We start from the raw sequence: 25919 nt of genomic DNA on the forward strand, positions 1-25919 counted from the left end.
ATTAAGGCATACTTCTCAAACATCCTAATTTAGATGGGACAGTCCCAAACTACTGGCTCTATCCCGCCATCACGATCAGATCAGCTTTGTCCTATGGTTGGGACCATTGGGAAGTATTCTGTTCACTGCTGCTCTGTATGGCAGAACTCGTCTACCCAAATGTGGGAGGTTTGATTATGTAAAGTAGAGTCAAATAGCACTATGGCAAAAGGAAAGCTTCATTGTACGCATAGCTCTCCTGCTCTAGCACTGCATAGCCATCCACCTTTCTTAGTTTAGCGGTAGTATGTGAGCATGAGTGTCAGCAGAATGCCTGAGCAACGCACGGATATCGCAGATCCACAGAAGAGGTGGAGCTGCATGATAAAAAGTTACTGCTATCTACACAAATCATTCATTTTCTGTGTTGTGTCACAGAGAATAGCAGTAACACTGTTCATTTTTTTGACTAGCATCTAAAATATGTGTGTGTAATTTATGAGACATGAAACATAAATAAAAACAAAAGCGTGCGGAAGACTGATTACTCCTTGGCTACAATGGTATGTGAAAGGCATATAGTACAGAGAGCATATATAGGTTCATTTCTGGCTATAACATATATAAATCACAGATCAATACATTTCTTTAAATGAAAAAAAAATGTGAATGGAACTACTAAAGTGAATATATAATGTAATCCCTTCAAGACTTCCATACAGATGGTTTTTACTGGCGAGCTGTCTTGCCAAACATCTGATATAAGGCTCCCATATGTCCTGTTTTCCCCAGGAATTGTATAAATTGGTAATGAGGGTGATATACTGTACATGCATTCTACTGATGCCGAAAGGTGGCTAAAACAATAGGGTGGGTAGAGGATCTTTGGCAGATTGCAGCCTCAGAACCTTGGGCAAGTTTCTAACGCAGAAGACTTAGTTAACGCTTGAATAATTTTGAAGCCACAGTTAAATAGCTAAAGGCAGAGACTGTAAAAAGAAGGTATGTAAAATAAAAGGCAAGGGATATACATGGTTGTAAAGTCTTGTAATTCACATAGTTACAAAATATTCTCTACACTGTGGGTATTGCTAAAGCCTTGAGGGTGGAATGCACTCAGAAAGAGTGGTGGTATCCTTTCAGGAGTTGTCAGACAATGTAGAGTGAAGAACAGAATGAATAACAGCCTATATTTATAGAAAATTATATATTTTAATCAAACAACTATCATGTATTGAAGTCAACTTTCCATTAATGTTAACTTTTAAATAATAATTTTCAGTGCACTGTTAAGTTCAAATTTACCACTCTACATTTGTTAAAAGATTGATACAACACTGATGTATGCCATACATTCATCAAACATGAATTAGAATATGCTCTCCTAGTGTCAAGATTGAAATATATATATACAGTCAGGAAAATAAATAGCAAGTGACATAAACAGCTTTTTGAGGTCAGAGACTTGGCAAGTCTCTCCACCAAGGTCAAATGTATACATGTAAAGGGATTGATTGAACAGATGAAAGTCAGACCCTTTCTTGTTCTGGATAACTAGGTTTTAACACCTAAATCCAATTTCTTATTTCTGTCTTTCTTCATCAGCCCAGCTTCTCAGGTCTCTGTTCTATTAGGGATCAATTGAGTTGTGATAAGACAGCAAGCAGACAGAATCTAAAACAGAATCCCGTCAAGCTTTATATAAAGATCTCAAGAATGCTGCTTTCCATGGAAATATACCACAGTTTCATCTGCCCCATTAACACAATTATAGTATTATATCATATTTTGATTTCCAATTGAAGCCTCTCAAGATCAATCAAACTGCATTTCATGTGATTACCTTGGAGACTTACTTTTTCGTGCCTTAGGGGACAATATAACTGTTCATCTTTCCTGCCTTATCTCTCCTTACTCAATTTCTCTAGAGAAAAAGATTGGTCCCTTGGAAGGAAAGATTCAAAAAACATGTATGCCTGCCTGATGCAAAGAATGATCTATTATGCATATGTTATGCTTGTTATTCCAGGGGAAAGATCTGTGATACCCAGCAGGAAACAACTGACACAACACTCATTATTCAAAGTTTTTCCATATTTCATCTACAACAATATACATATAACACATATATGCCATCTTTATCAATGAATTAGTCAAAATTATTAAAACATAAGGAAATGCAGGGCATTAGTACATACATTTTAATGTATATTCAGTGTAATTAGCTTTTCATTATTATAGTAAGGTTTATATTTTTGTGGCTTATCCTTGCACAGTAAGCCATATAAAACCAGGTGGTGGTTTTAAATTGTGTTATATATAGTTGATGCACATTTTGTCCGATTTTGCTGATCATTATCTGATGTCTCGCACATTGTTGATTTTTTTAGATGATTTAATATGTATTGTTTTTTTTGTTTGGCATATTTATATATTGCATAATTGTCCTGTCCGTGGTCATCCATGGAGCTCTTAATCGTTCTGCTGTCTGAGATACCAACCACAATGTTGTTCTTTTAATCCCTTCTCATCCTTTATACAATCTATGTAGAGGAAGAAGTGCAGCATCGCTGCATTTGTCACTATGTAACATGTATTCGCTGGTTTTGCAAACCATTGTTGAACCAGGCACTACAGTTAGAAGAAGTGACACAACTACTGGATGCCAGTAATAGTGATTTTTGTTGCCCAAACACGTGTGCACATGAGTTAACAAACTACCACGGTGATGCTGCCTCTTTTACTATGGTACACAAATACTGAACCATGACTTGATCCACCCAGGCCCCATCATCATCATTTTCTTTGAGGCCTTACACATTTTAATATCCTAAATTGTGACTCAAATATTACTGTTTGTGTTGACTACCAAATTCATATATTAAAGTTTGAAAGAGCAATTTTCCTATATATCAACCTTGTGAATACATAGCCACATTATGGATTTTGGAACTGGCCCAGTAAAGTTAGTCCACCCACTTTTGCATCATTGCAGATACAACTACAAATGTACATGATGGAAATGGGTGTAGTACGAGTTATCGGTCCTGTAAACACCGACACTGTTTACTCCTACATAATTATTCCGATAATCAACAGAATTGCGTGCGCGACTTTTTTTTTTTTTTTTAAATCGGCAATACACGGACTATGGTAATATTCATTTTATTCCTAACCCCTGATAACCCTAACCCCTAATGTAAAGATATTACTTACCTGGGTCCGTGCGTTACCGCTTTAAAGCCTAAATTTCCAAGTCGCGCACGCAACTGACATCATTTGGAAGTGTCGCAATGTCCTGTCATCAGATTTCCTCTCTGTCCCTTTACTGATAAGTAGTTATTTTTTCTATCTCGCTCTGTTCATTATCGGAATAATTATGTAGGAGTAAACAGTGTCGGTGTTTACAGCACTGATAACTCGATTACCACTGGATGGAAACAGTAAAAACCTTGCATCAAAGTCCAGGCTCCTAACACTATAGGAGCACTTCCTTCTTTATTTAAATAATAATAAATAATAATAATATTTTTTTTGTAAAATGCTGCTTGTGCTCTTTTGCACGCAGGAGTTTCCCAGTTTCCCTGGGATGTTGGCTCCGAGCTGCGTTTATAGTGTATACATAAGAGATTTCCCAACGCTTGTGGTATGTGAGCTTGGAGCTACGTTTATAGAGCACACAAGTGGAACTACAGAAAGGCTTTATTGAACCCAATGAGAAAAGTGCCAAAGCTACACAGTAAATGAAAGAACATGGATACAACTTGTCATATCGTCTTATATTTATGTTCCATACAGTGTTCACTCTGCACCCATTTTTATGAATCTTAAATTAATCCTGATAGTAAGGGTATTTTTAGCACTGTTTTATTTTCCATATGTTGCTTTTTGTGCTTTATCGTTCTAATTACATGGGTATTTCTGTGATTTTTAATGTGCTTAGCTGCATCAAATGCAGGTAGATGGTACAACAGGTGCCCTATTGAAAGTATAGGACTACTCCCCATTACTGGAAACTCATTAGGAGCCATAAAAGTTCATTCCATTTGTGGGGAGAAAGAGGCAGTGCAGCCTCTCACAAGCCAGGGAATGCCTCTAGAAATGTGTCCCTCATTTAAATATCATGCAAAACCAAACATACTTTTTACATCTGGATGCAATTTGAGATGCATTAGTGTGCTCATCTCCCCACATCTCCACCCATCAGTAGATGCTAAATTTTGCACCCCCTGAAGATGTCATTATATTGTTGTGCAGATACAAGCACTGCCCAGGAAAATAGGTTGAAGAAATGAACATGGCAACGCGGAAATGTGCTATCCAGACACATTGTCACTTATTTGTAAAGTATTGTTATTGTCACTTAAATCGTGATAATACCAACCAATAACTAGCAAATGTTCACTTTTAAATTAAGAACATTTTTAATAATTTCACTACATTTTACTGGCCCACAAAACTTCCTGTCTGAGACATCCGCTTCAGCAAATGCAGAAAGTGCTATATTACACCCAGCATATCATGATTTTATCACGCCTCTATGAGTTACCATTTTGCATCGAGTTTCTTTACTGGACCTCCTGAGTCCTTTTTTATTTTTTGCTTGTTGTACCAGTATTAGGAGATTCTTACAGTATGAAAATAATGAACTCATAAGATTCAGTTTACAGTAGAGATGTGATTGGATCAAAGATGCAATGATGTTGAAATGAACAGAGCTGCACTAGCCTTCGCCGCTCAGCCAATCACAAGAGGTTTTCTTACACTGGCTGGTTTTGATTAACGGACAGAGTATTGAATCTACTAGCTAATGTCATTTTGCGATGGGACGGTGATCATTGTCTAATAGAATTTTTCATTTTATGTTTACATGAACTATGGTCATGATGAAAATTCGTGTTTGCCAACTTCAAGAAAGAAGATTTTTCACGAACTGTCTATTTCAATAGGATTTATTTTAACCTTGTTTGTGTACTGGCAGAACTAGCATTGCAGGTGATGCAGTGGTTACAAGCGTTAGGGAGGGGGGATAGCCTCCAAGTACCTATGAGCAATGATAGGCAGGCCCGGCGCTCCCATTAGGCAACGTTAGGCAGTTGCCTAGGGCGCCGGGCTCTGAAGGGCGCCACAGGATTAAAAAGCAGGTATACTATATACTGTAAAACTGTGCGGCGACCGTGATCCATAGCTGTGCGGCGGCCGTGGAAGGTATGCCCATACCTTCCACGGCCGCCGCACAGCTATGGCTCACCATCGCCGCAACGGCCCCCTACAACAGCTCATGGGGCGGGCGCACCTCCGTCTCCTCTACTCCCCCTCCCCTCACTGACTGTCGGGCGTGACATCATCATCAGGGCCCGACAGGGTCAGTGAGGGACGGGACCCTGCAGAGAGGAGCAGCGTTATGGAGTGTAAGGTAAGGAAAGTCCTGGGGGTGGATATTTTGGGGGGGGAAGGGGTGGATTTTTTTTTTTTGGGGGGGGGGGCAGATATTTTGGGGGTGGGTGGCGGATTTATTTTGGAGGGGGGGCGGATTTCAAAATTGCGCCTAGGGCGCCGGAGATCCTAGCACCGGCCCTGATGATAGGTTTACCACTACCTGCACTCACAGTCACATAATAAGCCCAAATGCAGCTTTACAGGCCAGGTTCTCATGCTTACTCAAAAGGGCTGAGTCAGGGCCTGGGAAGCGGGGCTGCATTACCTTTACCCCACAAATTTTGCTATGGCCGGCATATTGTTCCACTCACTTTTTCTGTGTCTTTATTTTTTACTATTTAAACTACTATGGAACTACATGTTCCATAATAGCTACTGGCAGTCATACACCTGCTGGTGCTTGTAGTTCCACAAGCACCAGCGTGCACAAACAGCCAATGGCTGCCAGAGCTTGCTGGTACATGCACTTATAATTGGTTGGCATATTTGCCACACCAGTGGTCCTTACTTTTTACTATTGCTATTGCCACGATACCCCAGGGGTGCCAGGAAGAGCCTCAGTGCTATTTGCCACAGCACTGGTTGGTTTGATCATATTTGCCCCCCCCCATCCCCTGAGGCCCCATTATGACTGGGGGATCCCATGCTACAAGTTTCTCTTTTAAAGTTTGAAGCTGATGCTAGTTATAACAATCTGCTCTAATATAGGGTTTCCAATGCAATAGGACAAATTGTGATAGAGATGGTACTGCATGTAAAACAAGAAAGGTAATTGAGACCATGCTTTGGGATACACAATAGGCCTGATTCATTAAGGAAAGTAAGATAAAAAAAAGATTACATTTTCTCATTCACAAACCATGTTACAATGCAAGGGGTGCAAATTAGTTTATTATTTTGCACATAAGTTAAATACAGGCTGTCTTTTCCTGTAGCACACAAATGCTTGATAGATTTATTTGTAAACTGAAATTTAAAGTTGATCTAGAACATGCCCTAACCCAACTATAAGTCTGCCATCACATTTTAAATGTACCTCGCCCTCCAATGCAACATGGTTTTGCCAAGGTGCAAAGTTACTCTTTTTTATGCTTTACTTTCCTTAATGGATCAGGCCCAATGTACACAAAGCCATACATTTCCATAAAGCACCAGATGAATGGCAATTGTATAAAATTAATGTTTGCTACTTTTGTAGGTACACCCCCAGGTTGTCATCAGTTTCTTATGTAATACAAGCAACTACTTATGTTTTAACTCTTTTCACACATTTTAACATTATCTTCTGTAAGACAGGCAGCTACAACCAATAGGCACAGGTTACCTGAAAGAGCATATCAATGTTATATTACACTATAGAGACATGAGCAAGTAACCAGCAATAGCTAGACTTATCATGTAAGATATTTGGTTTCTTAAGCCCTATAGTGCTCAAATAGTTACACATATTTAATCTGATTTGCTAGTACAGATCTAAAACATTCCTATTTATGTTTTTAGTATTCTCCATTGATTATAAAAGAGATCCTGTAATTCCAACATGAAACCCTCAGGTATCTATACAATAATGTATAAGGAGTTGTCCAGTTCAGTGTTTTACTAGTACATTTTCATTCCATTCCATTCCATTCCTCAAAGCCAGTAGTGGAACTACCATGAGTACAGGGGGTACGGCAGCAATGAGAATGGAGGTGAGGGGGTCTGGCAATGCAAGGTCGTCCCCCTCTGTGCCCCCCACACCCTCAGACCCCCGCAGCCCTCCACAAAAGAGCACAGTGGAGTCATTTACTTAGCAGTATGTTGCCCAATATGCTCAGAGCAGAACGGGTCCCAGCAGTCCACAGAGGCATCACTAGGCCCCTACCCAAATTTTGCTATGTGGCCCGGCATCGTTCTGTTCTGCCATGCCAAATGTTTTAAAGGTAGAATATATCTTTTTACATTGAGAATGCTGAATGTATGTCATACTCTAGAATTTCATGTAGTTACATTATACACTCGGTTTTGGTTTCCTACCACTGAAATATACATAATGAGACTGATTCAGAGTGACATCTACGTCCACTTGCGTAGCGCATCTTTGCATTTTTTTGATGATGTGCGAAAGTGAACTTATGCATGTACAGATTTTCTCATTACGCCTGGGGAGGGAAGGGCTGTTGTAATGTAGGAAATGTACAATAAAGGCATGTTCTAGCAATTACACATGGATTCAGACTGGGATGTAGACGCAGATATGGCGAGTGGTCTGGGGCAGGTGCAAGTAGTGGATGATGAGATCAAACAGCCAAACTAGTGAACCGCTTGTAGTTAGAGGTTTGCAATGATTCACAGACGCTTATTGAGATTTTTGAACCGCTCAGGCAAAGATTAGTATTCGCTGAGCATGTTATGGCAAAGATTAAAAAAATTTTTTTTTTTCTGTACACGTCAGGAAGTTGTTCCTGGCCTATTAACTAATAGTTAATAGGCCAATAGTTACTTGAATAACTATTAAAGTTATTCAAGTTTAAATAATGCTTCATAGCAATTGCGTTTGTGACGTAATATAAAAGGCTTTTGTACATTTTCGCAAGTTGGACGGGTGTGTCTGTTGTCAAACAGACGCATCTGTTATTCACTCAGACTAGGTCACATCTTCAAGCTGAATACGGCATAGATACACATACACTTGCATATGTCTAAATAAACTGCAAGTTACATTTACACTTTCGCTCCATTCTGAATCAGGCCCAATATGTTTAATCACTGGATGGTATCCTCCCCTTATTAACAAGGCCAAAATATAACGTTTTTAAAGCTTTTATTTAGTAGAACAATGGAATAAAATATATTTTATTTATTAATTTGACATACTATATATTATATTATATTATAATATATAGGGAAACTGGGCAGAAACAGGAAAAAAAACCTTTTCCATATTTCCCCTACTTACTTTTGCACAGTTAGTGTTACCCCATAACTAAAAATGCACTCACCTTATTTTGTGGAGTACAGAGACCAAATATGTATATTTTTTTAATGTACTTTATATTTATTGAGTTCATAAGGTAGTTTCAACAATGGGTTACAAATGCAGATAAATGGAGAACAGAACCACCAAAAATAGATACAAATTGTCAAAATAACACAATCAGATACATATTGTAATAAGAAAAGAAGGAAGAGAGAAAGAAAAAAAGAGGGAGAAGAGGGTAGAGCCGCCTGGGCGCCTGCAGAAAAGAAGATAAGGGAGGGGGAGGAAGGGAGGGGGGGATTGTTTCCTAGTACAGGTAATGATAAGAGTTGACTCAAGTCACAGCGAGGAGAGAGGGTGAAGGAGCTGGATTGTTCAAGTGAGTAAACTTTTCAGAATCCTGGAATTCGAGCCAGGGGCACCAAATGGACTAATATGCTGTAAACTTATCAGCAGATGAGAGTACAAGCTCATCCATTACTTTGTAAAACTCTGGAAACACTCCCAGATGGTTGGGGCAGTAGGAGTGTCAGAATCACTAGATGGAGTTGGTGAAACCTGCCGGCAGTTGGCGCTACTGAGTGCTGAGGTGCTGTGTCTAACACGTCCCAGGTTTTCACCAGGAACCCCCGCAAGGAGGTATGGACTTTGCTGTAAGGAACGTGCAGGTCGCGGCCCTCAGTATCAGTCAGCTGTCGAGGTAACAATTGAGGCAGCGGTAACAGCCCACCAGGATGCAGGATGGAAGAGTAGTCAACAAGCCAGGTCAGAACCAGAGAAACGGATATAGCCAAATCAGAAGCAGGAGGATGGTCAGGAAGCCGGGTCAGTACCAATAATCACTCTAAACCAGAATCAGGAACCAAAGGAGAAGTCAGGAACAAGCCGGGTTCAGAATCCAATAAATAGTAACACAGGAACAAACGCTGGAGCAAGGCTGAAGACCAAATACTCTGGCAAGCAAATGGCCTCAGTGAGTTCCTTAAATAGAGGAGAGGGATCCCATATAGGTGCATGAATTGGCAGGAAAACCGCAACCAATCGCTGGCAAGTCGCAGGGCGATGGAAAGTGGAATCTTGCGCATGTGTACCGATGGCAAACGTAAACAGCGTCATGTTGCTAAGTAGTGGTTGACAAGCTCGTCATATGCATGTGAATAGAACGTCAAGCGTATCTAAGAAGCGGGACGCCGATTCAGCAAGGAGACAGGCGTCCATCTAGAGACGGAAACAAGACGGCGCCTGACAAGATCTCAAATGGGTTGGAATCACTGCTTTCGCAGCCGAAACGAGATACCTTAAAATGGATTTTTTTAAACTAGAAATTGGGATGTTAATCTTGTTAAGTAGCCAGAAGGCAGGACTGTCAGGAACCACATCTCCTAATATTTCAGCGGAGACTTCTATGACCTGGGACCAGAAAGGTCGAAGTGCTGCACAGTCCCACCAGATATGTACAGGAGTGCCAGGGGCATTCTGGCATCTCCAGCAGGAATCTGAAACACCCCGGTAAAATTTTGCCAGTAGGGCTGGACACCTATTCCATCTTGATAGAACCTTGTACGGGGTTTCGACCACAGAGATACAAGTGGAACAAGCATGAGTGATCTCAAAAATGAATGATCAGTCTGCCTCATAAACCTGATCTCCCAGATCTTGTTCCCATGTGACAGTAAACTTGGGTAGGGAGCTTCTGCCAAGACTCAGTTGTTGCTGGATGGATTCTCGCATTGTAATCAAGCCACTCCGAGAGTTGAACAGTTTGAATGTCTAGGGAAGAGAAGAAGGGAGCCAGGTCTGATGGGAAACACATGGATTCTGTCCGCCCGTTAAGTGTGACCTGGAGGCCAAACGGAAAGCTCCACCTATATTTAATGCGAAGAACATCTTTCAAAGGTTCGATCATACGACGGAGTTGAAGGGTATGCCGGGAGAGGTCTTGGAAGATTTCTATTTTTGACCATCATAGTCAATTCCATCTAGGTTCCTTACTTTTTGAATAATCGCCTCCTTTTGTGTGTAATAGTGGAGATGGCATATAACGTCTCTCGGGCGGTTTGACTGGGCACCCCGTGGTTTTAGTGCCTTATGAGCTCTATCAAAGTGGATGTGTTCCTGTGGGTCTTGGCCTAGAATCTCGTTAAATATTTTTGTAAGGAACGGGACTAGGTCCGGGAGGGAGACGTCTTCTGGGATACCACGGATCCTCAGGTTATTCCTATGACCTCTATTGTCAAGGTTGTCTATTCTGATGTTGAGGAATTGGAATTCCTGAGCTTTCCGTTCTAAGGCGTCCTGAAATATATCCTGGTGTACCTCCGATTCCTTTCTCTGGCTTTCCAGTATAGATAGTCTGGAGGCCAGTTGGGCAAAGTCTGATTGGAAGTGGGCTATCTCCTTGCGGATTGTCTCATGAGGTCTATTCTCCAAAACTTGGAAATATTTTTTCGTCTGAACTTCCTCCTTTATTGGAAGTGATTTTATTAGTTGCAGAATTGCGGCTAGATCTTGACTGTTCTGAGAGGCCGGTTCAGCCGTCACCATATCAGCCGTTAAAGATATATTTGATGCTGGTGAACACGGGGAAGAGTCCACTGGAGAAGTAGCCGAGTCAATTAAAGGTGTTGAGATCTTCATTAATTGTCTAAGATCAGAGCGTTGTGGTGTCTCTGCATGTTTCCCAGAATTCCGTCTTGAGCCCTTCTTATCCTTGCCCATGTGTAGAGCGTGTAGTACTGTAGACAAACTGGAAAAAACAGCCTTGAATTACATGAATGAAGTAAAATGCAGAGTCATCTGTATTCGCATCCCTCACATAGAGGCCTAGGGAGCTGGGGGACCTAAGAATAGACTCATCTTGTCAATCACATGAGCGATCAGCGGCGAGGTGTCAATGTGTGCAGTACAGCTGTAGGATGGCTGTATTTATATTAAATGAGGCTGTTACAAAACACTTTTAACCACCGGTGTGTGTCGGCCAGGGAGCACTGCGGGCGCCCGATGGACCAGGTGATCAGCAACATACACTACCCCACGTCCTGGGGGTCGCAGCTTCCCCGCAAGAGGGTATTACAGAGAGCAACGTCTGCGAATCAATGTGTGGCTACAAGAGGACAGTGAGTAGGAAATCCAGGGAGTCGCTCAGGGGCTAGGGAGCAGGGAGTCTGTGTCCCCTAATCCACACTCCTATACTCACTGCGACCAACCAATGGAGGCTTATATAGCCATCTTGAGGGTCTAGTGTCGGGAGGGCGGGGAGTACAGCGTGATGGCGGTCGGTGGAACTCGTCTGTGATGGTCCCACAGATTGACTCCAAAGGTGCCCCAGGGTGGATGGAATAGTTGGGCACACTGAAGGATGCTGGCTCACTTGGGAAAGTCATAGATAGCGCCAGCTAGATAAGGAGCTCCTCCATGATGTGGCCAGTTGTGGCTTGGGAGCCAAGAAGGCTCCCAAGCCACGCCCCCAAATATGTATATTTTGTACATATATATTTTATTTATTATTTTACCCTTATTCTGTGCTGTCATCTCACTTGGGTACAATCTACTACTCTTGTGAAAAATCCTGAAGGTTGAAGTAAGTTTAATCATGGCTGGGGATAGGAGGATAAATGTTGGGGATTGGTAGCATGTGGGAAAATTTGGGCAGTCATCATGCAAAATGGATGAACATTACACACAATGACTGAAGTGGTTTTATTGAAATGAGAAGGTTAATTTATGAGTATTTTAATTTTATAAATTAATTTTTTAAATTGCTTTTCTGTTACGTCTCATGGGAGACTTCTATTAGTCAGAGTTGACACAGGCCTTCCCAGGGCGCAGAGTCTAACGGACCTCCCAGTCTTCACCAAGAACCGCCACAAGGCTGGATGGGTTTTGCTGCCGGAGGCCCGCAGGTCGCGGCCCCTAGGTTTGCCCCCTGATGTAATAGGAGAGAGACTTGTAGATGAGAGATCCGAAGAACAGATTCTGTAGCGGTAAAGCTGGGAAGGTTAATAAACTGAGATGAATCAGCACGGTCTGAAGAATCCTGACACATTTCAGTGGAGCACCAGGTCGGATACACTGAAGCAATACCACAGAGAGGAGAGTCGCAGGGTCAGATACCCAGGAGCACAGCTGGTCTGTGTACACTGGAACATGGCCAGCAAAGACGTAATGTGAATAGCCGGGTCAGATACACAGAAAGTTAGTCTGGTCGGATACACAGGGACAAGGCAACAGAGAGGTCAATGAGAATAGCCGAGTCGGATACATAGAATGTCAGCCGGGTCGGATACACAAAGGGCACAGGCAACAGAATAGTCAAATACGAATAGAGAGGTCGGATACACAGAATGTCAGCAGGATAATCCAGAAGGAGTGGTCAACAAGGCAGAGGTCATACACGGAGGAGACACCAGGAATCAGCACAGGATACACAGAGGGACAGCCAGAAGCCAACCTGCAACTTGTTGCTCTGACACAGGCAGCGAGCAAGATATAGGGGAAAGGATTTAAAATTCCCCCACCTCTACTGTCACATGACCGCAGCCACGCGCCGTCAGGAAGAACGGAGCATCAGCTGCGATCGAGAGCAGGAACAATGAGAGGTAAGTTCCTTACATTTTCAAATTTTGTTACATTTTCATTGCCTTTACAGGGAGGGAACAGATCGCTATTATTATTAGCACTAATAATATGAGTTACATATTACTGTGCATTTGCTATAGATCATAAAATTAAGACAGGAATTGTGGAATCTAACACAATCCTTTGCCGAGAACACGACCGGTTGAAATAAAAACAGAAATTATTCCAAAATGACAGGAGCAAAGTGTCTGCCGTAAAACCAAGTGCCAATTTTCAACTGATAATCTTACTTAAAATGGGGCAAAGCTCTAATTCTACAATAAAATATCATTCATGATAATTAGAGATGGTCACTGACCCCCGTGTTTTGGTTTTGGATTCGGTTTTGGATCTGGATTACCGTCGTGTTTTGGTTTTGGTTTTGGTTTTGCAAAACCGCCATTGCGTGTTTTGGTTTTGGTTTTGGTTTTGTTTGGTTTTGTTTTGCTATTTTGTTGGAAAATACATGTTTTTGTGCCTAAAATAACCCAATTTAGTGCTCCAACTGTTTTAGAGATAAGTAATCTAATTGTTGAGGTAATAAATCATCCAAAAAAACTGTTTAATTCTTCGTTGGTAGGCCTTCATTTATTCTACACACAAAACAGATTGTCTTCCTATCCCTCTATGCATATTGGCAATGCAGCCATCGTCTTTGGATGTATATTACACCCTACACTTATAGTTAAATATGTAAAGAAATGGAAAAAGACAGTTTGCTTTCTGTCTCTATAGCCCCCCCTCCACTTTTTTAAAAAAACAAAAAATTCAGCCATTATAGACTGTACAATATTAATTGACATGGAGAAAGCCAGTTTGGTTTCTGTCTCTCTAGGCCCCCCTCCACTTGTATAAAATACCAATAAATTCAGCCGTTATATACTGTACAATATAAATTGAAATGGACAAAGGCAGTTTGGTATCTGTCTGCATCAGATCCTCTCTCCACTAGGAGTAAAATAGAAAACTATTCAGCCGTTATATAATCTAGAATATAAATAGAAATTGAGAAAGGCAATTTGGTATCTGTCTGCATCATAATCATCAACATCATCATTAGCGCCCTCGTCGCCTACACAAATCTCCCCCTCATCCTCTTCTAATTCCAAAGTGGCATCCTCAATTTGGGTATCACCGGCTACACTCGGGCTATTAAGGCACACATCAGCAGAATGCTCACGATTAGACATCCCACTGTTGGATGGACTCTCCACAGGGATTGTTGTCATTTGTGAATCAGAGCAAATATTCTCCTGTAATGCCTCACTGGTATCTTGCAGCTCAGCTTTGACGCGTAACAGTAGTTGTGCACCAATTGTAGCCTGGGTAACTTTTTGGGATCTGCCACTAATAGCCAAAGGTGAAGGCCTCATTCTCTCTTTGCCACTGCGTGTGTAGAATGGCATGCTTGCAATTTTTTTTTTATCGTCACTTAACTTTTGCTCAGTTACACTTCTTTTTCGCTTCAATACAGTAAATTTTTTTTTGGTTTTTGTTTTTTGCACTAATTTGAAAACACTCTGTTGTTTGACATCGCCTTGGCCAGATGACGTACTGGGAACACTAACATCAGGACTGGTGACAGAACCTGGTTGCTCATTTAGATCATATGTGGACTGCTTTGAATCCATTGCGTAGATACTGCTGACAGATATGACTTTTGACAGCCAGAAATATTAATGCACAATTAGGGAGGACACCCCAAAAACACTGAGGAGTGCTAAAATTTATTGAGTAGATACTGCTGACAGATATGACTTTTGACAGCCAGAAATATTAATGCACAATTAGAGAGGACACCCCAAAAACACTGAGGAGTGCTTAAAATTATTGAGTAGATACTGCTGACAGATATGACTTTTGACAGCCAGAAATATTAATGCACAATTAGAGAGGACACCCCAAAAACACTGAGGAGTGCTTAAAATTATTGAGTAGATACTGCTGACAGATATGACTTTTGACAGCCAGAAATATTAATGCACAATTAGAGAGGACACCCCAAAAACACTGAGGAGTGCTTAAAATTATTGAGTAGATACTGCTGACAGATATGACTTTTGACAGCCAGAAATATTAATGCACAATTAGAGAGGACACCCCAAAAACACTGAGGAGTGCTAACATTTATTGAGTAGATACTGCTGACAGATATGACTTTTGACAGCCAGAAATATTAATGCACAATTATGGGGGACAACCCAAAAGCGCTGGGGAGTGCCAAATATGAAGAAAAAATAATAAACCTCTATCCTCCTCTCTGCACTAGCGATTTTGGTTAGAGCAATTGCAAGAACAATATTGTATTCTTTCTCTGTCCCTGCTCTAATTAGCCTATGACTACACCCTGCTCTCTCCCTCTGTCAAATGGCGATGGATTGCTGTGGAGGCGTGTATTTATAAAGTTGAAGTATCGCGAGAACCGAGTCCCGAGATCCGACGACGTCACAATGACGTTCGGCCTCGATTTGGATTCGGAATTGGCGGGAGAGTACCGAGCTGCTCAGCTCGGTACTCGGATACCCAAAGTTCGGGTGGGTTCGGTTCTCGGAGAACCGGACCCGCCCATCTCTAATGATAATGACAACATAAAAGCCAGCACTTTCCGAATTGCATAAATAAATGTTCTGCTCCAAATTTTTACAAAAGACACCTTCTTAAATAAGCCTGTCCTTGCTTAGGAGCGCATAAATGCAGCAAAGTGGAACATTTTAATAGATAAGCACCATAGAAAAACACATCAATTTTACTGTACTATGCACTAGTTTCACCATAAGATTATATATCAAATCTTCTGAATTGGTTCTGGGGCATTGAACTGGATAGGGCTGGAGACTGACAGAATAATTGTAGTGCTAGTGGGAAGGGGGATTAGGCTGGGCATTAGTTAGTTTGGAAGGCTGTTTATATACAAAAATAGCCCTGTGTATGTTACTGGTGCTGGTGCTGTCCAGGTGATGTTTTACCAACCTGTAAATGTCACAGACAGCAACCAGTAGTTTCAAGCTGTGCAGTTTCATTGATGTCTGTAACTTCACTTTTATTAGACACAGCAATACACATTCTCAACATTAAGTGGGAGATTGAATTGTCGGCGACGTGGCACGCGGATATCACCGCAATGTCAGGTTGCGCACATTGCTGGTAAATATGGTAATTTCCGCTCATTTTTCCTTGCACCTCTATGCGATGCGGGAAAACTGAGCAAAGATTCCAGCCATAGCATCTGTGCAAGGTGTCTCTGCGGACGTTTGGGAGACACCTCATGCCAACTTGAGTCTCCCCCTAAAACTGCTATTATTGTTTGTATATGAAGCTCAATGCTTTAATTGAGTAACCACTTCATCTTTGCTTCCTGAAATCATAGTGGCTTCATTAACTGAAACACTGATCTCTTAGATGGAAGCTCCACAGTTTTATTGGGTGAGTTTATTCCTTTCAATTGTATTTCCACGGTCACTGGGGCATGTAAAGTGTTCTTTATCCTAGTTGGCATGGAGAGGCCACTGATCAGTAGAGGAAAAAAAGAACACAAAACAATCAGGTAAAATAGGAGAACAGAGACACAAAAGGGACACACATGCCCAAATAAGCGATACAGAGGCATGAATGAGGGAAATGGCACAACTGTTATATAAACACATGGGCACTCTTTTGGTTGGTACACTTAAATGCCTACTAGTGCATACTGTCAACACCTCTAATAAATAACACATAAGCATTGGGGCACCTGTAGCTGGTATGGGTCACTATTGACTGGTATGTATTTATAGGGCCACCTTAAATGGCTGCTATATAATCATATGGACACCTACGGGCTGCTACATAACCATGTGAGCACCACACACCACATCAGTTTTTGCTATACACTGCCCTTTGTATTATTCTGACATTCTTCTGTATGAACTGGTACCTGCTCACTTCCACTTCTGAAGAAGTTAATTATGAAAATTCTATTTTACTATTTGTGTTTTTTGATAGTGAAAAATATATTACGTAGTGCTGTACAGAGATTATGTAATCATTAACATCAGTCCCTGCTATTTGAGAGCTTTGACCTGGGCTGGTCCCAGGGTGGACTACCATGGGCTGGGTCACTGGATCACCTGCATTTTTTCCTTTAAAATGTTCCTAAGAGTCTGCTGAGTCGAGTTTTGCCCATTGGGCTAAAATTTGCTAGCCAGCCCCTTTAAAAACTCCACACAACTACTGCAGAGGACTTGTTTTTCATTATGCATTGCGTGACTGTGTCATTTCTCTTGTATCTTGTCTCTTGGGGTTAGATGTATCTATCAAAGGTAAATTTTGGATGTGTTTGTACCTGAAACTGACCACTGCTCATGGCATTTCCTTATGTGTTTATGTCATGCATTTGTAATTGAACAAAGTATGATTTCCAATATAATGAATTAATGCTTCATATTAGTCTCATCCCCTCACTGTAAAGGTTCAAGGAAATATGGATAGGAGTTGCTCTAAGTAGTTCCCGACTTTTCCACTTTGGAAATTACAAGGAACATTTTAACTGTGCATAAGGACGATAAGCATTGTAAATATAACTGCTGTCCAGGAACATGATGGATGTTATATTTGATACTAGAACATGTATTTTGCATTATGCATAGGGCTTTTAGTGACTTGAAATCTAAGGAACGTGTATTTGTGAACAATAACATATTCAGTCATTAATGCAGGAGAAAATGCTTTTGTATAGATAAGCTGTGGGATGTTTTTGCAGGTTTATGCAAACATCTTCAAATCTATAGAATTTCTTCATGGGCTATAAATGCGCTTTTAAAAATTGGGAATAACATTGCTGTTTAAGCATTTTTCATATAAACTAAATAATGGACGTTTGCGTATAAATACAGAACGTATCAAATTGACTGGGTAACGAGCTTTAAGGGTATTTTTGTTATTGTCAAAAAGGCAGCACAAAAAGGGAGGAAATGCCTTTAATTCTTTATCAAAACGATCCATCAAGAACAATCGTTTTTAAGAGCCACAGAGGGAAATCTATAGCTTTATTTATGGGTGCAATATTTTAGACCTCTTTCAGCAGACAGAGTGATAAGAGCTCCAAGAGAAAGATCAATCCTTTCCATTACAAGATATGTCAAGCTTGAAATGATCCATTTGAATTACAAAGTTTCCTTTGTTTTCTTGGCTTTATAGGAGAGGCTATTCAAGAATGTAATGGGAGTAGTAAAGGACTGTGATTTATGATAATGTGTGAACAGCATGATGTACCCATGCAGGATGTGGCCATCCATACACAGTATAACAGTATACAAAAAGAAAGAAAGTCTAACAAGTGGACACCACGCTGGATGTAGATCTGGAAAGAATACAGGTCCATTAAAATGCCCACTGGGAGGCCCTTGGGAAGTTATCGTATTGAAAAAAAAATAGAATACTACAATATTATACATTAAGACATTACTACAATGTACAAAGTAGAGTTTGTTGAATTGAACTTTTCATCATTGTGTAGAATTAAGGAATGAATCAAATTTATTTTGTGCCAGATCTATAAATTATTTAGCTGTGAATAACAGATGACAGGGAAGTTAATTGCAAACTCCATCTGCAACAAAGAGCCAAATCAGTTTATGGGCCAGAGCCATTAAGGAGAACAAAAGCATAAATTAGGAGTAACTTTGCATTAAGGAGAGCAAAGTATGAAAAAGGAGTAACTTTGCACCTGGGCAAAACCATGTTGCATTGTAGAGGGAGGCAAATTTAAAATGTGGGGACCGATTTATATTTGGGTTAGGCCATATACTAGATCAACTTTAAATTTCAGTGTAAAAATAAAGTTATCAAGTATTTGTGTGCTAGATGAAAAAACAGCCAGTATTTAAAGTATGTGCAAAATAATAAACTAATTTGCACCCCTTGCATTGTAGCATGGTTTGTCCCAGAGAACATTTACTCCTTTTTTTTACTTTTCTTAATGACTCAGGCCCTATGTGTATAACTTTATTTTAAGTGATACCATCCTTTACAGTCTTTTGTACGTATGTAGCCGTCCTTTTTATAGATAGTGTTATCATTAGACGTTTACCATAAACCCATACCGTAGATCAGTGATGGGCAAACTTTTTCAGGAGCGGGCCAAATAAAAAAGAAAAACTTTAGGTGGGCCAATATAATTTATTAAAAACTCAAATATCGAAATATATAATGCAAATTTTTTGAATGGGACAGGAGGGTGTTATATAGCAGTGTTACCACTAACTGACAACACAGCAGCCAATCGAAATCCGCCTTAGTATATGGCCCAGCCCATCTCTTCTCACATGACTTTCAGCCATTAGAAGGCGGGCAGGTGTTTGAGTGATTGACATACGAAGTGTCCATTTAGGAAGGAGGATGAAGTGTAATGGAGGAAATAGCTGGGAAGGCATAAAAATGAAGGTTCTGACACACAGGGTCGGCCCTAATAATTTTATGCATATTTTAATTAAATTTTTTAAAATATTGGCAGGCCGGATACAACCTCTAAGTGGGCTGAATCTGGCCCGCGGGCCGTAGTTTGCCCATCACTGCCTTAGATGGTAGACAGAAAGTGAAGTAGCCCTTAAGTCACACCTCCAATGTTTCCATGTATGATGTTGTTTTATGACAAACATTCTGAATGCTGTCTAAGACATGTGTTGCAGAATATTGAAACCTACCACTTTTCTCAGATACCAATCTCAGACACACTGACTTTTATAAATGTTTCTAAACTTCAGTTGTAGGACACAAAAACTTGTTTACTCTAGAAATGTGTTTTGTTATACAAAACACAGGTTACATGTCTCTCTCCTTTTCAAATGTTTAAAGCCCACATTTGTGTTAAGTAAATAATACTGAGCTAAGTATAATATATTATTATTATATTAGTTATGTTTTTCTATAGAAATTTGAAAAAATAGTTATGCATGAATATAAGAATATCTGCTGTCAGAGGTTTCTTCAGAGAGATCCAGGTCATTTATATGCAATGCACACGTGAAGCCTTAATGTGCCTATTAAAGGAACATGTTGGTCATGCTATAAGCTTCTGGGATGCACATATGAACACAAATATACATATTTATTTGTGGCAGCTATGTGGTGGTGTATTATATAGTTAATAAAGAAGAGAAACAGTGTGTTATTGTTCATACACATTAAATCAGCGGCAATACTCTGATATTGGTGCTTTGACTCCCTCTGCAGACCATGTTTTGTTACAAGAAAAAGGTTTTAAAATGTTTTTTTTCTCTTCAAAAATGATTTCGAGTTAATTCAATGATTTGGGGAACAGTTCTGGCTCGATGGTACTGGCAGATGATCTCACATAACAACTCCCTTCCTCGTCTACTTTCATCAACATTCCTCTGTGCCCTCTTGACAAAAATGTTACATAAACAGCAGCACTAGTAACAGAATCAGCGTCCTTCCTTGACACAGACCAGGTCTGTTCAATAGTCAGTTAATATATTCTCACATCATCAATCCCTAAATTAAAGTTACAGTAGTCTAAATATATTTTAGCTTATTCATTAAATATGATTCTGTGGAATCTAAATATATTTTATTTAGAGTCAGAAGACCCACCCATTGTAGCTTAGCAACATCATTAAAATGTAAAATGATCACTTAGCACCTGATGTAGAGTTGGATGCAATTTAAACTGAAATAGTAAGTGTAAATTGCATCCCGTAATTTATACAAGTTTCCAAGTTGCACACATCTTTAGATCCATGTGACTTAGAATGCTATGCAAATTGCACACACACCTTATTATCTGCCTTATGGGCTGGTGTGCATGATACACACATCTTATTATCTGCCTTATGGGCTGGTGTGCATGATACATATACACATACACACACCTCATTATCTGCCTTATGGGCTGGTGTGCATGATACACACACACATACACACACACACACCTCATTATCTGCCTTATAGGCAGGTGTGCATGATACATATACACATACACACATCTTATTATCTGCCTTATGGGCTGGTGTGCATGATACACACACACATACACACACACACACACACCTCATTATCTGCCTTATAGGCAGGTGTGCATGACACACTTAAGTGTATCATGCACACCAGCCCATAAGGCAGATAATGAGGTGTGTGTGTGTGTATGCAATTTGCATAGTCAGAGTGGCTCTGTAAAACAGAAAGGAATAAATAAATTGATGTAAAGAGAAGAAAACAAATATTGTGCCCCCCCGAGACAGCACTAGGGTTGATTAAGATGTTTGGGAGGGGGTGCATGCCTTTTATTTAAAAAATGTAATTATTTTTTTACTACTTTTTTCTAATACAGTAAGATTTGTTGCACCAGGAGAAATATACATCTCCTAGAGACCTTTCTGCTGCTGCTTCCAACTCTGCATAGCATGTAAAGAGCGTAAACAAGCCTTTATATTGCAAGGCTCTTCCACTATGAATCCCCGTTCCACCTCTGTAAGCACAGATAGGTGCAGGGGTAGATCCGTCTCAGTCGGAGTGCAAACTGTGACGGATCCTTTGCTAAAAGTGCTTTTTGCTTTTTGCGGTGATCAGCTGCACTTGTGTCCAATTCTACATCAGGCCCATAAAGTACATAGGTACACTTACTCTGCAATTTGGTTTATATCAGATCAAGCAAATTAAATTCACAACCCCCAGTAGGCTTGTGTCTGCTTGTGTAGAGACATTGTTGTTGTTTTCTAATAGTGAAAGCTACTATTGTATAAATACACGTATTATTGTTTTGCCTAGCCTTGCCGTTTCAAATTCCACACAAACTACGTTGAAAGCAACTGTGAAGAACTCTTTGGAGAGCAGAACAGCAGGGTGTTTGTGGCATCAGAAAGTTTGCTTGAGGCATAAGCAGTAGAAAGAGCAGGCTGGGAGCTGTCTAATAGACATAGTGCTGAAACAGAAGGACAGGTATCTTCTGTGCTTGGGATTATTGATCTTAAATAATGTTCTCATAAATTAACAGAGATTATTTATACATGTGTTTCATGCATCAAAGACATTTGTTTTTTAAATAAAATAAAGACATATAAGTACGACTGTGCTATCATAGATACACTTATATATCCCAACAAAAACAAGCATCATTTCAATGTTAAGAAGTAAATATCTGATATATGTTACAAGAATACCTCCTGGAAAAGCTCCATACTGTAAGTGTTATCATCATCTGCAAAGAAGACGACGCCTGCAGGGTATTCCTGTTGTACAGGTGACTGGACCACTGATCGCTGAGTGTAATGAGCATGGGGTTGGTATTGCTGCCTAAGCCAAGCTAATCCTGCATTCCTCTGTTCTGTGGCACGGGGTAAACCAGATCGTTTGTATCTCCGTGGTGTGGGCACATGCAAGTGGGTGGCCCTTACACCTGCCCCAGCCAAGAAGTGGCTTACTAAGTCTGTTGGTTGAGCAGAATCCTCTACTAGTATCCAGTGTAAACGTGGCACCTGACGGAATGTATTGGCCAGTCGAGTGAGCTCTGCTTTTTGCACAGGCCGGCTATAAGTTGGAGTAATGGCATAGATAATGGGTAAAGTATCATTCTTTCTTCTCTGAATATCAGAACTGGTCAACTGCTCCTGGTTCGTTGTCCATGAACCGGTGCTTGTGTCACTTGGCTGGGGTCGCATCAGAGCAGCACGCCCAATTCTACGTTTCCAGTAAGGAGAATAATAGCGGGTGGTGGATACTCTACTGGAGTTGGAAGGTTTCCTGGTATCAATATCAATAATAATCACAACAATCAACACCCAAGGAAGAAGAATGAAGAAGCGACTGTAAAAAACAGACTTCATCCTGCTGTTAAGAAAAGTAAGAGTAAGTCATAGAATCAAAAAGTACAAGTAACCTAAATGCAGTGCTAAATCCAGTTAAGTGAGGCAAATCCAAAATACACCAAATCTAGCAGTCACTAAACAAACAAGCATCACAGTTTCCATGCAAGATTTTCTTGTGGGTGCCTCTCATATTATTATTATTATTATTATTATTATTATTATTATATTTAGCTCCTCAAGAAAGCATGTGCAATGTGACTGTTTCTGTTTAAAAAAAATAAAATCAACCGAACACTCCTCCAGTATGTCGAAATGAATATACAGATTCCAGTTACAAAGAAATCTCTTCAGTACAAGTAAATCCACTTAAACCTATTTGTTGCTGGCTTATTGATGCTAGGGAGTCATAATAGAGCCCCTGCTATGTCTCAGTGACTTCTTCCTCCAGAACATATGGAAACAAATTCAAGTCATGTCAATGGTTTTCGAAAAAAATTAGCTCCCATTAATTCCAGAGGATTGCTTCATTGATAGCCTCTTAACACAGATGACAGCAACAAGCAGTGCAGGGAACAGGCAGATATTCCTTAATGCTTAGATATTTATATCTCATTCTGGTCGCCCAAACTTCTCATCTTCTTCAGCATCCATGTGTTCAGGTTTCCAGATAAAGTGAATAATGCACCTCTCAGTACCTCGTGTTAGCCAGCCAAACATAGATGCAACCCAGGTCACAAGGATTTTGTAAATTGTTTGTGTCTTTTGTTTCTTAATGCCTGTGCTGCCTAAGAAGCTGTGCAGAGTTGGGCTGTGATTCTGTAATAACAGCCTCAGTGATGCACTGGCTGAGGCTGAGTTTGATTGCTGCTCCCTGCATCAATCTGCTTCTCCCACCCCCTCTCCTCTTTGTTTCTATTTCTTTGCAGTCCGATGAGCTGCTGGGTGGGGAAGAGGGAGTAGAAGAATAGAGGGACCCCCTGTGGCTGGCACTGAGAAATTAGATTGAAAAGCTCTGGTAGTATTTCTGATTTTAGCTGCAGACAGACTTGGGTGCTGCTCTTTATGCAAGTAGAATGTTTTATTTGTGTTGCTTTTAATCTCATATTTCTTTCTCTTCTCTAGCTTTGACCTTGTCACCCTGAACGACAATAAGACTTGCCCATCATCTCCACAACTCAAGTGGAGAAGTAGAAGGGAGGTAGGCATAACGCAGGAGTGTTTGCTCGAAGGCTACAGGGAAAAATGTAACTGCGCAAGGACATTTAGCACACATTCCAATCCAATTGTCTGTACAAACCAATACAGTTCTGTTCTTGTTTAAGCACATATTAAATTAGTGTAAATCTTCATTTCAAATAGGTAGAAATTAACAGAAGAGAAGTGGCAGTGAGCCCATCTTTCTTGTCCAGCCATTCATATTATTTTTACAGATGGGTACCAGCACTTAGAGATTATGAGAACTTTTTTGCATGCTGCCCATAATCCATGGTTGCTATACAACACTTAGGTGTCTGTTGGACTGAATAGTGAATGTGACTGGTTCATAATATATTTTACTACAAGACTTCCATATGTTTAGAAACTTTGCCCAGGCATGCTATAGGCCAAACTGGACAGATTCAGTTATTTCTTAGACAAGTCAAATGAAGAGTCAATGAGTTTTCATTCTGGCTGATTATTTAAGATCTAATTACATCAAAGTTTAGCTGTTCAAATCTGTCTTTTTGTGGGTCACGTCTTTCAATATTGGGCTAATGTGGCCTAACATCTTAGAAAATGATAAATTTGTCTGAACAAATTAGTATGTATATGGCAAGCTCAAAAGTTGCTCAGATATGTAAAACAGGTCAGGACACTAAGATATTTCAAATTACATTCTTATTAAAGCACTGCAGATATGGTGCCGTAAACTGTAATTACAGATTTCTTACCTGAAAGTTTAATTATGTAAAATCCTTTTTATTAATTTATTGATATGAAATCGAATAGGTTATGTTCCCCATCTTTTATTAAATATGGCATTGGACATATCAGGTATAAAACATACTTATTGTTTCTCTGTAGAGGAATAAAGAAAAACAGGAATTGCAAGACGTGGGTTTGTGCATCGGATGTGTGGGGGTGATGGGTCTGTAAATCTCTTAGCATATTGTCACATACTGATGACGGAAAAAATAGAGATAACCTAGAGTTTGTCTGAATTTATAACTTAAATATGCTTCCTCCAAAATTATTTCCATCATGTTGCACAGTACTAACTGTGTCTTCTCAATGTGAACAGGTTTATTGTTATACCAATCATGATTACCCCGCAGGCACTATGTTTTATCTATGGAATTTGTGTTGCTGTGGTGACTTTTGTATCTAAGGAACTATATTAAATCTTTCATGTAAGACACAGGTGCCGAGTACTATGTATATTTTATATAATATGCTACTATAATGTACCACAAGTGTATTAATTATTGACAAATGTTCAAAAATAGAAATCTTGTCTCTCAAAATTTCCTTATGAGTAGTAAGTGTTAGTAAAAAGATAGTCAAATGTTCCTTTGTTTATGTGTCCACTTACTGCACATTAATAGCGGGGAATATTTTCTCTTAGGCTTTAAAATTCTAGTCCTGGTTTTCACATGAAAGTTATGTTTATTATCACTGAAAATTTAAAGTACTGGCACGATTCAGGTTCTTTTTTATTCGGACATCCGGTGGTCAGGAGATAAATACTTCAATGAGAGGGACAAGGATTGGTCAAATAACTTGGGTTTATTAATAATGTGGTAAAGATAATTTTGGTAAGCCACCGCGCCACTGACCCCTTCAACTCAATGGTAATGACAAAATATTCATTTGATCAACATAGAGCACAATAGCATTTAACATATAATATACAATAAATCAATTTTCAGGTAAATCACTTAACATTAACATTCAACTAAAACATTTGGTGCACCAATAATATCCCTGGTAATGTTACCATATTTTACACTCAGTCCTGTGTTGAACTGTGCAAAGGAATTTATTAGAAGTGGTGCACGTGGTTGGGGCCCAGAAATTACTTTTTCACGCCAAATAAACTGATGATCTTTTGTATTACACAGTCTCTTTATTTTCTCTCCTCTCAC

The 25919-nt window shown here is 39.9% G+C and overlaps 1 protein-coding gene across 1 annotated transcript in view; it reads right to left on the reverse strand.

Annotated features, from left to right (window-relative positions):
- B3GAT2 (beta-1,3-glucuronyltransferase 2) overlaps positions 1-23687 on the reverse strand; it is a 146318-nt gene extending 122631 nt beyond the window's left edge. The window contains exon 1 of the mRNA XM_075202597.1: positions 22150-23687. Within this exon, the coding sequence (XP_075058698.1) occupies positions 22150-22812 (663 nt within the window). The 5' untranslated portion in view covers positions 22813-23687. The remainder of the gene's footprint in view (positions 1-22149) is intronic.
- Positions 23688-25919: the final 2232 nt, after the last annotated feature.

The sequence above is a fragment of the Mixophyes fleayi genome, chromosome 3 (assembly GCF_038048845.1).
Source record: "Mixophyes fleayi isolate aMixFle1 chromosome 3, aMixFle1.hap1, whole genome shotgun sequence".
NCBI lineage: Eukaryota > Metazoa > Chordata > Amphibia > Anura > Limnodynastidae > Mixophyes > Mixophyes fleayi.